The sequence below is a fragment of the Corvus hawaiiensis genome, chromosome 19 (assembly GCF_020740725.1).
Source record: "Corvus hawaiiensis isolate bCorHaw1 chromosome 19, bCorHaw1.pri.cur, whole genome shotgun sequence".
Taxonomy (NCBI): domain Eukaryota; kingdom Metazoa; phylum Chordata; class Aves; order Passeriformes; family Corvidae; genus Corvus; species Corvus hawaiiensis.
The window spans coordinates 8,649,138-8,666,459 of record NC_063231.1 but is presented as its reverse complement, the minus strand read 5'-3'; the positions used below and the strand labels follow the sequence as shown (position 1 = coordinate 8,666,459).

General features: G+C 41.0%; 1 protein-coding gene across 9 annotated transcripts in view; it reads left to right on the top strand.

Annotated features, from left to right (window-relative positions):
- Window positions 1–17,322, top strand: part of TNRC6C (trinucleotide repeat containing adaptor 6C) — a 101,907-nt gene that overhangs the window by 13,246 nt on the left and 71,339 nt on the right. For all 9 annotated transcript variants that reach the window (XM_048323993.1, XM_048324001.1, XM_048324000.1 and 6 more), the window contains exons 2-3: window positions 7,347–7,446; window positions 8,286–8,307. In XM_048323993.1, coding sequence (XP_048179950.1) covers window positions 7,384–7,446; window positions 8,286–8,307 — 85 coding nt within the window. In that variant the 5' untranslated portion in view covers window positions 7,347–7,383. The remainder of the gene's footprint in view (window positions 1–7,346; window positions 7,447–8,285; window positions 8,308–17,322) is intronic.

Here is a 17,322-nt window from a genome sequence, read left to right as displayed (position 1 = left end):
ATGCAGCCTTGAGACAGAGTATGGAACACAGAAGCTCTTTCTGATCCCGGAATTTCTGTTTTACAGGTTGTAGGAACAGGATTATTAATTTAGTCTTTTGGACAACCTAAAACCTGCCTCTGGTTTCACCAATTTTAATTGAATGTGTTGCTTTTCACACCATATTCTCAACTAATGCTGTGATGTTCTTGGGTGAATTGAATGGCAGCTACACTGTGGTCCTGCAGAGACTTCAAATTTGGTGGAATTTCTAAGTGAGTGCAGGAATCAGGCTGCTGTCCCTGTTCAGGAGATAAGTTTTCTGTTACGCACTTCAAGATAAGTTCACGAGAAACTGGAGGTATCAAAGTCCCAGCCCACATCTGTTAGCAGTGGATGATAGCTTGATGTTTCAGAGGCAGGAATCCCCTGTCAAGGCAAATAATCTGTTAAGGAGGGTTAAGTGCAGGACAGGGACATAACTGGACAGCGAGAAACCTGAAAACATGGGATTAAGAAATCATAAATTGAGATCAAACAAAAACTCTCATTGAAATTCATTTATGACAGGAACAAATGTTGCACCCAGACTTTCAAGTTGCAGGGTGTCGTTTCAAGCTGTGTGATCACACCTGTGCACGGAACTCCTCCATAGACTTGTCTTGTCCACAGTGGTGTGACTGAGCGCTTTTCCCCCACTAATTCCCTGGAAAGGAGATTGTAGGATTTCACTTTGTGGATGGGTAGAGGCCTCCAGTTCCCTGTCTAATTGTTTTTTGTGTCTAGGAGTCAGTGTGGTCTTGTATCAGTGTTGCCTCATAAAAAAAAAAATCTTATTTTCTTTTCGTGTTTTTCTTCTTCTTCAAATGTATATTTATAAAGACTTGGTATACATTTTAATGTTGGGGTTTTAAAAATACTTCAGTGTGGAGGATTTTTCTTTATGCCTAATCCAAATCTTCTTTGTTGCAATTTAAATTCAGTGCTACTTACCGCAGCTAAAGGAGAAAGATTTTACTCCATGCTTCTCTACCTCTGTCTTTAACACCTTTTTGAATAATGGGGTTTCCATCTCTTTAGATTAAGTGAATCCAAGTCTGAAGTTTTTTCCAAGGGCCTGTGCTTTTTTGATTTACGTGGTGCTGTTTTCTGGGCTCTCTCCAGCTGACCTGTGTCTCTGTTGCTGTAGATAGTCCCAAACTGGACACAGCGCAGCAGCTGATGAATTTCTGACCGTCTGTGACATTGTTGCTTTGCCTTTGGAGTGAAATCCGCTGTAGCCACCTGCTTTTTCTCCTCCCCAAAGCTGGCGTTCGGCCACTTGTTCCCTATGCTATATTTATATAGGATTTTTCCTGCCAAACATGGTACCCTGCACTTTTTATCACTGAATAACGCTCTCCCTTTTTTCTGCATTTTGAGTTCATCAGGGTGTTCTGAATATTGTCCATCCTTAATTGTTTCGCAGCCCCATGACGTGACATATTCTGGAAACTAAATAAGTGTACCCATTTTTCCAGCAGCAAAGTGGTTAATAAAAATTTTGCTGCTGGACATGTGGCATACTGCAACAAAAATTCATCAGGTCTCTGCCTTGTGGGAGGGGTTTTGTGGGTTTTTATTGTAATTTTGTTATGTACCTTAAAACTATTAAATAATAAAGCAATCATATTCTTACTAATCCACGTGGATTGAAAAGTCAGTTATGTAGTTTGGTTTGCTCTCTTTCGTCCTTTTCTAAAAATGCCTGGTACTATGCTGTAGGAAAAAAAATCAGGCTTTTTTTCAGCTCCACAAATCCTTGTTAGGTCTTGCTGATGTTTTTCTCTCTTCCCTTGTAAGTTTTATGCACAGTCTTTGCCATCTGCTGCTCTTCCAGAGTGCCATCCATCCACCTGCTCATGCTTTAAGGTTACCTGCAATGACTTAGATGCAGTTGTTCCCGTGGTAAATGACAGCAGGCCCAGCCAGTGGAGAAACATCCCATTACTCTTGGGAATTTTAAAGTTGTTCTTGCCTTTGTTGGCCTGATTTCCTCTTTGGAGTAGTAGTAAAATGTTTAGCTCCATCTCGTTTTCTTCCCTGCCAGGTCATGTGAGTTTTTCTGAGAAGCCAGATCATTCCTTTCTTCCCAAATTTTGGGAAAAGGGACTTTAAAACACATCTCGAGCTTCTTGCTTGGAGCTGTATTCAGCAGCCCTTTTGGGAAGGAAGCCAGAATGGACCATTGCAGCGGTGGAGGTGGAGATCCTGGGGCAGGAGCAGCCTGGCTGTCGGTGCTTTGCTGCCCTTGGCACCAGCTTGGACAGAGCCCCACAAAATCCCTGGGAGAAATCCCTGGGAGAAGTGTCGTCATCTGCGGGCTCCGCACCAGCGCAGGCGGTTGTTGGCCATCTGTTCCCCGCTGACCTCTTTAGGGAGGGCTCAAGCAGAAAGAAAAGTACTGTCACTTTAGCACTCACAGGGTCATCTGTCACTGCTCCCCCTTTCCCACCGAGAATCAAAACTAATATTTCCTCTTGCATATTAATGAAGCACTTAAAGGTTGATTTGTTGTTGCTTTTTACATGCACAGTGCTCATATTTTTTCTGGCCTTTCTCAATTTGTCCCTGTGTGTTTGTGCTGGTTTTTTAATATTTCCTTCTTATTTATTTGACCTAGTTTTGCGTGCTGCTTTCTTTTTTGAGGTGATTGGAGAGCTTGTAATTAGGGACCAGCTTGACTCTTCTTGATTAATGACTGAGCCTGGATATCAAGGGAACAAAGCTGGCACTTTAACAGTCACACCAGCTCCTTCCCTTCACCCATATTTACTCTGGAAAGGTCACAGAGCTGGGCTGTGCAGAGATGAAGCAGGAAACAAAATTAGACAAATACAGAATTTTAGTTTATCTGTTCCAGCACTTGTGAAAACAAGGATTGCTGATGCTCTGGTGACCTCTTGCTTTATGTAGGATTTGTCTCATGCATGTGGATATCTGCATTGTTATTTAGATTCCTGGTGATTTCTAAGAAACAACACCTGCTGCTTCCTGTGGGACAGTATTTTAGTTGTCCTGAAGGAATCAAAGCCTGCCTTTCTGGAGTTAGATGTTCTTCTTTTAATGTTAATTTTTCATCCCGTTTCCTGGCTACCCTTCAAGCTGTTTTCTGCCTTCATGATTTCAGTCACTTTTTTCATACAGTCAGATCTTGAAGAACTTCCTAAGTAGTAATTTTCTTCCTTTCTGTTTGAAACTCTGTGATACCAGATTCGGAGAACTTGTCTGTGAGAGCTTGTCTCTGTGCTGTCCAGACCCTCTGTTATCTGTTATCACCTATAACAATGCATGGATCTATTAATTCCTTCCAAAAAGCCTCCCCAGCCTGCATTTGGATGATTGTTTGCCTGTTCCTTACAATTCTAGTTTAAAGATTTTCTTTTTTTCCAGTTTTTTCCCCTCCCATCATCACTGTTAGGAAAAATGCCTGTGCAGGAATGCACAATGGCCTCTTGTACGGTGAGGGAAGTCAAAACCAGAGCAGTACGTGAGCAGTTGTGTGCAAGTTGTAGGATTTCTGTCAATAAGAGCAACTTCCACAACTGTCACGGGAGGTTTTTCCAGCATAAAGCAGGATTTAAAGTACAAGAGGTGTCCTGGAATTAAATTATGGTCACTAAACCAGACAAAGGCATTTGTAGACAAAGGTTAGGAATGCTACGCTGAAAAGGCAGTTTTCTTATGTTACTAAATAAACCTTCAGCATCTTGCACGTACAACAAAATTAATGAGGTTGTTGAGGTTTGGAGCAGTGCGACATAGAATGACAAGAGAGACAGGTCTCTGTTTAGCCCTCAGTTACTGCAGGAACTTCTGAACTCTAAAACACTGGGCAATAATACAAATAGACTCTGCCTGAAGGTTGTTGAAGAACACAAATTTTCCTTTCCCAAAAGGAAAATTGCAGAGTGCTGTCAGAATGTCCCAGCAGTGCTGATCCACAACACCAGCTGTGCCTTCAGCTGTGGAAGCCATCCAATGCCTGATACCAACTAGAAAACTCAAGTCCTTACTTAGTGTAAAAAAATAAATCAGCCTAAATTTGTTAATTTTTTAAAGGGATTAATAAAAATTTCTGCAACAGGCACTGACAGGCCAGAGCCACAGTGCTCCAGTTGTTCTGGCCATGACCTGCAGCTCCTCTTGCTTTCCTGTTCCGAGAGCTTTCAAGCACATGCACTTTAAAGATAACCTTGGGTTAGGCAATCTGTAAAAACACTACTTCATTCTGTAGTAAAACTCCTTGCTCATAAAAATCCTTCACAATTCAGATCCATATGTAAGAACAAGGCAAACTCCTACAGGGATATTCTGAGACACTCCTGCTTTAGAACATGAGCTTTGTATTCATAAATGTTTTAGCGTGTTTCCTGCAATAAAGATTAAATTGTCGCTCAGGAAGTAAAGCTGCAACACATGCCTTTGACAATGTAATCAAACTTTATATAGCCATGTTTTTATTGTTTTCCTTTTGTTTTGCTCTTCGATGACTCATTTCTGCCTAAAAGTAACAGCAAGAGTTGCCATCTAAGAGGCCGCTTGGAGCTTAATTTCTATTTTAAGCATATTTAAAGCACATGTATTCAGAAGTGTCATTATGTAAATCAGTTTTGAAAATTGAACTCCATTAAAAATTACAGTATCATTTTCTGAGCTAATCTGAGGCTATTTTAATCTCAGAAATGAAAAAATAACCCCACAACCAAACTCCAGGTTTCTGTGAGGAGTGGCACTTCTACCTCTGATGTTGTAATTGCTGTGATAATACTGTAATAAAATATGTTGTATTCTTAGTGGAGCAAAATGTTTGCTCTTCTTTGATTTGGAAAATCTACTGAGAGGGTGCATTGCCTGGAAACAAAAGTTCATGGTGAAGTCCAGTGTGAGGAGTGATTTTTGGCAGTGGTGAAAGTTGATCCCCAGGGCTGGACACTTCTAAGGCTTGGCTGGACCAAGAAAGGTTGGACCAGATGATCCTTAAGATCCCTTTCAATCTGGTATTTTAGGGAAAGATGTTAAAAAAAAGAGGCCTGACAAGAAACTTGGATAATATGTATTTTCATAGCGTAAAGAAAACTCTGCATGTTAAGGAAAGTGGTGGTGGTGGTGGTTTGTTGTTTTTTTGTGTGTGGTTTTTTGTTTTTGTTTTTAAATACTGCTCTGAGTATTGAAGGGGATTTAAATGTAACTGTGGTGTTTGGAATTGCTGTAATGTCGTGGGGTTTCTTAAGTACTAGCAAGAGGAAACCAACAAGTTTCTCATTTTACATGGGCTTGTCTCATTCACCTGCTTTCAAAAACCGAAAAGGCTGAACTTCCTCTGGCAATAGTCTGACAGCTTGGGAGAGTTCACTGGAACAGGGCCTTTGTAGAGTCTGCTGTGACTTGGGTAGGGAGCATTGAAAATGAAGGGACTGGATGTTGTTTCTTTGTAGTTACTGAGATCCTGGGGACTTCAGTTCTCCTCCGAGCTAACAGGAATAAAGGCAAATCTATGACTGAGTTTCAACTCAGTTTCTTTTGGCAACCTAAGTCATTGCTTTTTTTGCAAAGTCCTAGAAGAAGCCATTTAAAAGTGCAGTTTCAAGTACCTTTGTCTTAAGTGCAATTTAACTCCTAATGCAAATACTCACCTGCATTTCCTAAGGGTGAGTGTTTTCCAAACCTCAATTTACAGTACAGTGTTTAAAAGGTGGCCCTTTGGAACTGGCATAAACTGAGCAGTCGTGCAGGTGGTGGATTTTTGGTCATGACAGAAGGTTCAGTATCTAAAATACAGACACCTAATGCCTTTTCAGCTGTCTGGACCTCCAGTGGTGCACCAGGAGCTTCCAGATGTGCCCAACCTCTGGCTGCTATTCCAGACCCTGGCTCTTGCCATATCTCTCACTTCTGTAAATAGTCTGAGTGCTGTAAAGTGTCTTTAAAAGGCACTAACACCTAAGTTTAGACCTGTAAATTGCTTGCTGCAGTGTTTATAGTTTGAGGTGACACAAGGAAAGGGAATCTGCTTTTAATTTGGTCTGGAGCTTCATACAGGATCTGTGTAAGCGTTAAAGCATCTGCAGTGGCCAGGATCAGTATTTTCAGGCAAATGAAAAAGCCAAATCTGGGAACATCCTTCAGCAATCAAAATATCAAAAGGCTACAATGTTCCTTTTTTATAACAAAGGGAAACTATGTAGGAAAATGCAAGCTTGCTAAGAGGCAAAATGTTTCATGGGGAACGTTGAAGACACAATGTGCAAAATCTGAAGAGTGGTTGTTTTCTCCTTTAGGTAAAAAGCAGTCTCACACCTTGTGACCAAATACAGAGTTTTGTAACTAAAAAACTCTTTTTAAACAACAGCAAAAATCCAAACGAAGAAAAGGGAGGGAGGGCTGCAGGCTTTGGCAAGTTAAATGTAAAGCAAAAGTAAATTAGGCTAAAAGTGGTCTTGAGGAGTAATTGGAAGACATTGAATCTAATAATAGTGATAGTAAATGTCTTCAGCCCATCAGAAACAGCCTTCTCAGAAGATCTGTAAGGTTGATAAATGATCAGGACCTGAAGAGCTGTCGAGGAAGATAAAGGAGTTATAGAGAAGTAAATGAATTATTTGCATTGGTATTTATTGAAAAGGATGTTGGGGAGGGTCATTGCTATAACCATTTATTACAGTGATGGACATAGAAAGCAGAGATAGGAAGGTTTCAAATAGATTTTCTTCTTGATTTGGAACAATTCAGGTTAATTTTTAATCAAGATGGTACCAGAACAGTCTTGTTTTGCATTAATGCAAATTCTTCAGCTAGAATTTATAGGACGAACACAAAATATGATTATTGGAATTCATCTGGGCCTTGGTTTACAACTCTTGAGAACAAAATTGATGCGTATGGAAAATTAATGCAGCATGTGTTTGATCAAAAAGAGAAAAATAGCTGCAAAATAATGTACTTGCTCATGATCTTCAAGGTATATTGTGAATCACAGCTGCTGAAAGCCAGCAGAACTTGAATTAATTACTTGGGTTTGTTCCTTTTTTTCCCAGTTTTAAACTTCCTTTCCCTAGAATATGCTAATATTAAGTAGTACTTATGAGTGATTGTGGAAAGAGGTTCGAAATAAAATTTACCCTTTCTTAATTCTCACTGCCTGCTATTTTATTTGTTGTGAGTTTCAATTTTGGAACAGCTTTTTTTTAGTGCTTTCATTGCAGCATTAGAAGCAGCCTTTTTTAGACATGAGATGTAGAAAGTTAGCAATGCAAATATGGATTATTCACCTTCCTAGAGAAACTTCATCTTATTGAAAAGCTCTTCCTAACCTTTGTTTTTATCAGGGAGAAAGAACAAGAAACACAAGAAGAGGAACATTTGATGGAAGAAAAGAAAAAGAAAAAGCAGGAAGAAAAGAAAAAGAAGGAAGGTGCTCAGAAAAAGGTTTGTTCGTTGTAAATGATCCCTTCACTTTTAAATGGGAGTGTGGGTACTGATGCTGCAGCTTCACTTCTGGGAGTGAGCCTGGCACAAGTGATCGTTGCCACTGGCTTGTGGAAAGGCTGTGGTCACAGAATCCCTGCCCAAGCAGTTGTGCCAGGGCTCCCTGTGCCCTGGTGGGAAGGGGCTGCTCGCACTCCTGGCTCCCGTGGCCATTCCTCAGCCAGAGGTACCTGGGTCAGTCCCAGCAGTGCTGAAGGGACTCTGGGATCCCAGGCTCATTTTAACTGCTGTGCATTCTCCTCCCTCATTTTCTGGATTGCACAGTTAGTTTTAATTTTAAATAAGAATTGATCACCATCTTTTCTGGTATAAAAATCAGGCATCATTAAAAAAAATGGGTAGATTCCAAACAGATTAAAAAATAAACAGGTCTTCTGTGTAAGCTGGTAGTGTGGGTGGATTCAAAGGGATGCTGGACAAAACCACAGAAGTTAGTTCTGCTGAGTGCTAAAGGGTTCACAGATATAGTGTGGGTCCAGAAAGCCTCCAACCCTCAGGAGAGGGAAGGCTGCGTGGGTAGATGGGGCTGCTGTCATCTCTTGGTGTGCTTTACACTGCCTCTTGGGCATCTGCTTTTGGCTTCAGTCAGACAGAGGTTGCCATTCTCACATTCCTAGCATATGGAGTTAAACTAACATTCTCTAGTCCTTAAATGAAATGCATGCCTGATTTATGTGTACAGTTTCTGCAAAAAAGTTAGGCCTGCAGCCCTATAATTATTAGGTATAATTTGCAGTATTGACAAGTAGTTGATTTGTTTTGTTCTTCTCTTCTTTCAGGCTGCTGAACAAAAAACCAAAGGTAAGTTCATGTTTATTCTTTGTGAAATGTTTGATATTTTTATAAGCTTGTTTTAGAAGTGTGCTTGTACTTTTTATTCTTTGTATCTGTTTAATGAGGGGAGTGTATCTTACTAGGATTGTTATGTTCCTGAAGTTTGTTGGGATTCTCAGCATAAGCTTTGGCTTATCTTGCTGGGTATTCTACACCAGCCTCTTGACAAGAATATATGGATTAATTTTCTGTGAACCATAACACAGCATATGTCATCTCTTTTGTCAAGACAGATGTAGTTTCCCATTTAGTTGTTAGTAGTTATTTATCTGTTTCAAAGACAAGTAATTGCCCCTCTCCCCTTGCACAATTCAACTCAATTTAATGTGTAAACTCAGTTCATGGAGCTTAGGAGAAACTACTTCCCCTGCTGCCATCACTGCCTGTTTTTCTTTCTGTGTGGGTTTTGTGCTTGGGAAGTGAGTGGAGCTGGTTTGCAGCATGGTCAGGAAGCAGCAGAGGTAAGGAATGCCTTCCCTTTGGGGGCAGTGGACTGCCAGGTTCCCTAGGAGAAAAGTTAATGAAGCTGTGGCTTTCAGAAAGGCGAGGAAGAGAGGCAAGGTAATGTCTCTCTTCTGCAGCTGATGGCTTACAGATCTTTTTGTGTTGTCTGTCCTTTGATTTGAACAGTTCTGAACCAGTTCAAATGCGTTGTAATTTATTGGTGGGTAATTAGGTGACAGGCAAGTGGATCTTCCCAGATTCCCAAAGGCTGAGAATTAGAGAGGAGCCAAGCCTAACGTAAGGGGTGGACAAAACAACGTAGGTTTCAAACACTTCTTATGATTCATACAGCAGAAATTAAGTATTACTTCAATAATATGAATTCAGAAAAATGAAGTGATAACTGCATGATGAAGACACTGTAACAGGAATTTATTGAAACTCTGTCCTTTTCTTTCCAAGTTTTTCCTATGTAGAAAGTGAGAGGTCAGAAAGTTTTAGTTTGAATTCGGTTGCATCTGCCCTGTGAGATCTCATGTAGTTCATAACAGTGGATTTTACTTTCAGGAGAAGGGAGCAGAAGTATATGAGTCCCATCAAATCTTAGTTACATAAAAAAACTTTGGAATTAAGATACATGAGAGAAATTTCTATCTAAATGGAATATTTCTGTTTTCACAGCATTGCCTGTTTTGTTCTCTGTATCAGCTCGTTTCTGTGTGAAAAGGCTTCATTGTTCTGTAATGGATTATAATGACTTTTTAATATCACAATTCAGCAGCAGATGTTTTTGCTGTCAGAGTAACTAAATTCATTTTCACGTGTTAATGCAGTGGCTCTTCATTTCTGTTACTAGTGAGACACAGAGCCTTCTGCTTTCCCTCTGTGGGATGTTACTATTTCTGTCTTTGTTGTGACAGCTTTGCTTTTAATTGCTTGAAACTGCCACATTTAAGTTTCTAGTTAATAACGTCAGTTTTTCAGGTATGCTTGTGAGTTTGTTTCTTTCAGATTTGGGGACTGCATTTCTCCATCTGTTGGATTTTTTTGGTTCACCATCCATGTATTTCAGCAACTTCTATTGCTAGAAAATATGAATCAGGAAGAAGACAGCAGTGAATAAGCATAGTTATGTTAGAAATGAAGCAGCTTTGGCATTTATTGTTTCACCTGTTAGAAGCAGTGATGCACCTTTTTGTAGTTCAGCATTGTTAGAAGGGAGGGACCTGTCCTACAGAGAACCCAAACCTCCTGGTCATGCTCAGGGCAAGGGCCAGGGGTTATTTACAATCCTGTAAGTGACTCTTCTTTGAATTTCCTTTGTCTGGCAACTACTCGTTGCTTTTCAGGTTGCTCTGTGGAAATGCTTTATTTCCACTTTATAGTCCAGTTCCTTATCTTTAAGGAGTGATGTGTATGAGCTTATGAGAGGTAGCAGGAATTTCTTAAAATATAGAAAATATGAATACAAAATTAAGTAAGAGGAAAAATTTGACTGAACTTTTTTCTTAGAATATTCAGAGTTGACTGTAAACTTTATTGCAGTGCTGCACCAAGTGCTTTATTTGGATACATTTTCAAAAGGTTGAGTGACAAATGCTACTAGAACTAAAAGGCAGCACAGGGATTATCATTGTCTTCAGTTAATTTATTTCCTATGTGGGACACAGCAATTAAATTAGTTGTGAAGACAGGATGGCACAGTAAAACTGAGTGAATGGACTGCTGCAGGTAATGCATGCCAATGGCAGGATGTATTAAATCAGAGATTAAAACTGGACTGGAATTGGGTGTTTTGCAAAATGTGGGTTTTGGTAGGTGAGATCTTTATAAATATGATTTAACGGAGCTGTTTGTGGTAGCTTAAAAAAAATTGCATCATTTTATGTGTGTGTGAGTTCTGCAACTGGGTTGCCATGGCAGTGCGAGGTGCTTGCACCATTTGGGCCCTAGTGGAGAAAAAGAAATCATACAAGTGCAGATGGGATCTGGAAGGGTTTTTCAGTTTGTTTTTCAGCTGCCTGGGGCAGGGTGTTTGTGCAGTTCCTTGTTTGCTCTCAGCAGTGTTTGTGCAGGAGAAGGCACTTTGCTGAAGTGGGTGGGCAGGGCCAGGTGGTGGGGCTTGAGGGGGAGGGAGGGTTTGCCCTTTGGGTTGGCTTCTTCTGTGCTAGAAGCCTGTGATCAAGGTCTAATTCTTTTTAATTAATAGTAAGTTTTGATTTGTCTGTCACAGAGGTGTGAAGTTGCTGTCCTGGCCAATAATGAACTCATGTGTTTCGTACGTGTAGCTCTGAGCTGATCTGGGCTGCTGCAGGTTCAGTCACTGGTGAGGCCTCAGGAAAGAGAAAAGAAGTAAGAGGAAGGAGGTTTCCTGTGGGGGTGTGTTTGTGGTGTGTTGTCAGTTCAGTCTTGCTCTGAGGCCTCAGCCCCAGCTGAATGTTTCCATTTGTGATGTGGAGCACAAACCCCTTCCAAAATAAACACGCATTTCCACCCTTAGGGGAAAGGTATGTGGCTGCTGCTGGAGTGCAGCCCTAGGAAGTGTTCCCTCACACAGCTCTTCTGTCCACTGAAACAAATTATTTTTTCTGTTCAAATAATGATCCAACCCTTTAAGTCTTCCCTACATAACAGCTCCTTCAGTTTCTGGTTTTTTTCCTGCAACATTGTTTGCCTGAGTGTTTTTGTGAGGCTGGATCTTTTATAAATACGCTGTTGGCAACAATTCTAGGGAATGTGTGAAAGGAAGAAAGATTGGAGAGCTGATAAAGACCTGAAATGTTTCTCAATTACTTGAAAACAAATGAAAGTAGTCTTCCTGTTCAGCTGGAGAGAAGCACTGCAGAATTAGATGAGGTGGGAAATGAGCAGGTTTTTATTGCACATTCAAGTTGCTGTTCTTTTATGGTAATTTTTTTGAGAGCAGGACTATTGAGCACAGGCTATTAGTGTTTATTTTACATGTGTAAACTCTTGCCACTTTATATGCACTTGATCAAGAAACTTTGTGTATAAAGGCTTTTCTAATGAAAACATCTAGCTGTAACTACAAGTTCTGTTCTGTATGGTAAAGGGTCACTAGTATGGGAATGGCTGTTATTTAATAACTACAGGGACTTCAAGGGAGCTGTGCTTGTCGTAAATACTATCTCAGGGTGTGTTTTGCTGCCTGCTTCTCTTCTAGCCATCCTCCTGCAGGTTTAGTCAGCACAGGTGATCAGTGTCTTGCCTGTTTCACTCCCACTTCAGCTGAATGCGTTTGCCTAAAGCTGATATAAAATAGCTTAAGTGTTTCATTACTTAAACATCCACCCTGGTAACTGAAGGGCAAAGTATGCATCCAACCCTCCAGCATTATCTGCAATAAAGGTAAGTGTTAAATCTGCAAACAGAGAAGTAATTGTCTATACCACAAATAGTCCAGCATAGAAAGTATTTTGGTAAATATTTTGATTAGAAATGTTAGCTGGAAAATATTTTTATTCCTCTACTGTAAAGCAGAGATGGTGACTCTCCGCCTCTTGGACCTCCATGATCCTTGTAGGTCTGTCTGGCATGTTCATGGCGTGGGACCAGGAAGGGAGAGGTGGGCTTTCCAAGGGGAAAGTGGGACCTTGAGCTCACTGCTGGGGAATGATGAAGCAGGATTGCAGAAGCCAGAGTGGCTGCAGCGATCCTGGGATTCAGCAGCCTGTCCAGCACTGCCCATCCTCTGTTCCAGTGGTGCAGTGGATGCTGAGCTGAGCATCATTCCCTTCCATCTGTGGTCTGTTGCGGAGCTGTCCCCTCCCCCAGGCTGTCTGGGCTGTGTGCCTTGGGACTCCTCGGTGTGTGATGATTTTAATATGCAACTCGCAGAGTCAGGGAGGTTGTCTGCAGACTGGGAGATTGTTCTGCCAAGGTTTACACTTTGATACATTTTATTTTGGGGGACTGAACAGAAAACATTTAGCAGCGTGTGGTTGCTCGGTAAACCGTTGTGGTGTCACAAATGTTGGCATACTTCCTTCAGGTTATCTGTTATCCCACAAGCAGTGCTGTGTATTTTACCTGGAGGAACATGGTGCACTGTATTAGAAAGGGGAGTTAAAAGGAAAAAAAGAATGGATGAAAATATCTGAGATCCCATCCTCTGCTCTGGCATTTCTTTTGGGATGACTGAAGTAGCAGCATACCTGTTTTCAAAGCCAGGTTATTTTCATTTCCAAGTCAGCCATGTAGATTGTTACGTATTTTTAAATTGATTTTTTTACTTACTCTGCCCAAAATGGGCTGTTAGAATGTTCTCTGCTTGTGCTTGTGTGTGTGAATCACCTTCCTGTAACCTCCATTCTGCTCATACAGGAATGCAGTTTATGTATATTGATAATGTGCTCCTTTTGGCTGTGGTAGATGTTACTGGTGTTTAGTGGTGGTTCCATAGGAAATAAGGGAAAATGAAACTTTTTAGAGAATCCCGTCAATATTTTAAGTAGAATTACAACAGCGTGTAACACAATCAGTCTTTTTTAAAAAGCAAAGTCTTGAGTTTTTATGGTTCGTGTCATATTATTGTAGGAACCAGCAGAGCCTTTTTCCATAAGATTAGAAAATGTGTTCCAGCCTACAAATCAGGTATGATTTACAACAGATTTACAGCCTCTGACTCATTTGAGTATTTATAGCTTATGCTTGAGTATCTGCCTCTGTCATCTTGTTAGTTAAGTGCTGTGTTTGTACTGAACTGCTGCACATTGTAGTGACAAAATGTGCCATAAATCATCATTGCAGAAGGAGGGGGAGCACTGCAATAAGTTCTTCAATTAGATCTTAATATGCAGTCACTTGATAACTTAATGATAACCTGTGGCCATACGTTAAGGCTTTGTAACACAAAAATGTTTTCTTTTTGATAAACGTTATCATGGGGGTGTTTTGCTATTATAAGTATCTTTAAACAAACATGAATTTGTTCATAAAACCCACTGAGATATCACTTCTCTGATAGAGGAGTAATTACCATTTTACAGCCTGCATAGAATAGAGGATGGAAGTAATTTGTGAGTCCAGTACTGGGTGAAGAGGAGTAGAAAATGCAAAAAGATTGGAGCAGACAGGAGGAGCAATTTGCGTAGTCAAGGAGACAAAGCAAGAAGGATGAGCTGGGAGGGTTGGAGTTAAATAGTAGAGAAAAAAACTTTGATTTCCTACCTACTTTTCTTTATGACTGTGACAGGCAGTAGTTCAGTGGTATCTAATAGGCTTTTTGCTCTCACAAGTGCAAGAATTATGAGTACCTTCAACATTGCCATTGTGAAGTGAAGGAGAAAAAATTAAGGTAAACAGTAAATGCATGAATAATCTTTGGTAAACTTCATTTGGGTTTGTAGCTCTTTCTGTGTTGGTCTTGCTGCTTTGCAAGTCAAAGGTGCCCAAGGAGGGTTTTGCATTGAGAATTGGTGTCTTTCTGCAGGAAAGAGGGTTTGTCAGGGCTGGACACCCTGAGCCCTGCGAGCAAGGACTGACAGTTCTGAAGGTTTAAATCTTCTGTAGCTCCTAGGAAGCTGTAGACTCCTTAGCTTTCAAAGAAATGCTCTTTTCAAACAGCAAGACACCAAAGCAATTAGTATAGGTTTTTGGGAAAAAACATTTATCTCTTAAAGAAAAACAAACATAAAACTCTGAGCCTGAGGTGGATTTACAGGACAGCTGTCCCCTAAGAAGTGCTTCAATGTCTTTGTCTGGAGTTGCTGCTGCTTTGCTCCAGTAAAGCACCTCCAGTCCTGGTCAGTGCTTACCTTGTGAGCTTTGCAGATTCCTCATCTGGGAATAGAAAAGTAGGTAAGGGCTCAAGTAGATACTCCTAGTGCTCCTCAGGTAGTTTTTATTCCCCTTAGAGATGGTCTGTTGTTGTTTGTTGTTATGCAAATTTAGGCATGTGCTCATAAATACAGGCAGAATATTGCTCTGGTCTTCCTCTTGCTTTGCTTTTTCTCAGTTTCCTCAGTTAGGAATGATCGGGATTTATCAGATTGAGGATGGCAACAGCCTGACCTGTAAATAGTTTTAGAGCTAGATAAAAATGGGAGGTTTCCAATATTAGACACAGTTGGTTAAAAGCACTTTTCAAATGCTCTAGGTGTTGCAAAGGTTGACACCCTGCCTGAAGGCAGCAGGACGACATGTGCATCATCAGATTTCCCTTTACATTGTCAAATACATTTCTGGCCTAGGACATTATCTCTCCAAGAATACCCTTTGAAGAGAGAGTAAGCACAGATTAGGTAACAGCAGCCTGGCTTTTTTACCCTAAGCCTAATTGTCAGGGTGCCCCTTGGTGGGAAGTGCTCTCAGATAAATCCCAGTTTGCTTTCTCAACAACAGAACTGCCAATAAAGTTGTTGACAACTGGATATTCTAGAAGATAAATTGTAACACAGCTGCACACTGATAATGATGTTGGTTATGATCAAACTGCACGCTGGGTTATGGGTATTTATCTGCCCACAGTGGCTGCTTTCCTTCCTGCTGCTGTTCCCCAGTGCAGTGTGTGGAGCATGTGGGTTGTGAAATGGTCAAACTGCTGCACTTCAGGCATTGCAGCAGCTCAGGCATTGGCAAATGCTCTCTTCTTCTGTCAGTCTGCTTGTAAAATAACTGATTTCCAATTATAAATAGAATGTTGTCTGATATTTGCCATCCCTCAGAGCATATAATGCCCCAGTATTTCCTTTGTAAGGTGCCACTTTTGTATGGACTGATAGCAGCAGACACCCATCCCACACCTCTTCCCCATCCAGCAGAGTCTGAGATTTGTTTCCTTGGAAGTGACTTTACAGCACAACTCACCTGTTCATCAGTGTGCTGCTCTTCCCTTTGCTTTCTGAACTAAAGTCTGTTTTTATTCTTCTTTTAAAGAAACATGTCCACAAAGGCAGTTTCTTCTCTGCCTCGAGGCCTGGCTCACGCAGGTTTTCATGGAGAAGGCAGCTAAGAGTTTCCCATGAAAAAAATGACCTATCAGCTTTGATTTATCTGCAGTGTGCTGACCACTTTCCATTATTAGATTATCATCTTGCTACCTGGAGGAGGCTTGTAAGGCATATAAATATAATGTTGATAAGATCTGCAAACTGTGAGCTGAAGAGAGGTTCATCAGGAGATGTATTAGCTCACTTTGGTAATGATTGTTTTGAGATACATGCCGGGTTTCTAAGGTTACCTGATCCCTTCTTTGGGAAGGATGAAATCCACTTTGAACTCTTAATGCTAGTACATGCTCCTAGAATAGTTACTGTACAAATTCTGGAGAGGGTTATCTTGGGAAGAGGAAGGGAATGAAAACGTGGTTTTGATTCTTTTACACTGTGTGTGAAGCATTTGGCCTGAGGGACTTTGTGTTCTCCTGTTGACTATGTGGTGTTGACATTCCTCTGTAAGGTTACTCTGAGAACCCTTGGCTTCCCTGTGTTTTGCTAGATTATTTTAATGTTTTTCCTGAGTTGTTAAGGTGGTAGCCCATACTTTACAAATCCTACAGGACTACTTAAAATGTCTGTTTAACCAGCTGACACTCTGGTAAATGCTCCAAAGCTTCTGCTCAGGTGTGCATTGTGCACCTGATCCTTCAGGTTATTCCTGAACTGGTTCAGGCAGTGCAGTGTGCATTAGCATCCCGAGAGGAGGTGATTTTCCCTGCAGGCATCCTGCCCGTGTGGGGTGGCAGCAGTGGCTCATGCTAAGCTGTCTTGTGGGGCCTGTGTTTAACAGCATAACCGAATGCTTCAGAGGCTCCTCAGCTGCCCCGGGTGTGGCAGCCACTGTTATTATTGTTTGCCCAATAGGAACAGCTGAACTTGGTGTGACTCAGGCTCCTGGTGGCCTCTTCCCATGTTAGCAGAAATAGTTCTCTGTCTTATCATAGTCTCCTGAAGATCTGTCCTCCCGTTTTCAGGATGCTCTTAATGTTTCAGGCATAATTTCTGATTTGGCTGCTGTGGCTGTCTTTTTTTTTCATCAGTTTTTATGGAGCCAAGCCAGACTTTTCACTGTTAGGAGGCCAGACAGGCTCTCATGAGCTTTTGCTGTGAAGCACATCAGTTAGTAAGCTAGAGAACTGGTGATTCTTCAACTCCATAAATTCAAATGCCACATTGAGGTCTCTTGTCACAGGACTAGATATATCCCTTTCGATGAGCAAAAAAGGATGATTCTAACCCTCTCTCCTTTCTCAGACAGGCCAAACAGATGTTCTTGAAAGATATTTTGATTATTGTTGGAAAGTCATCTTCAAATTCAGCCTGAACAGTCTTTCCTGTAACTTAAGCCCTTTCTTTGTTGGCTGCTTTGCCCAGTTTGTGGAGAGCTGATCTTCCCCTCCACTGCAGAGGCTTTGTGTCTCCTGTTTTTTACTTAACAGCCCATCCAGTTTTTCCTTGTGCTAGTGTTTTCAGGCTGTTTTTCAAACCACAATAATTTGTTTTTCTTCTTCAGAAGTCCTTCCAGTTAGTGCAGAATTATTTTTTAAATGCAGTATCTGTATGTCGTGGTTTAACCCCA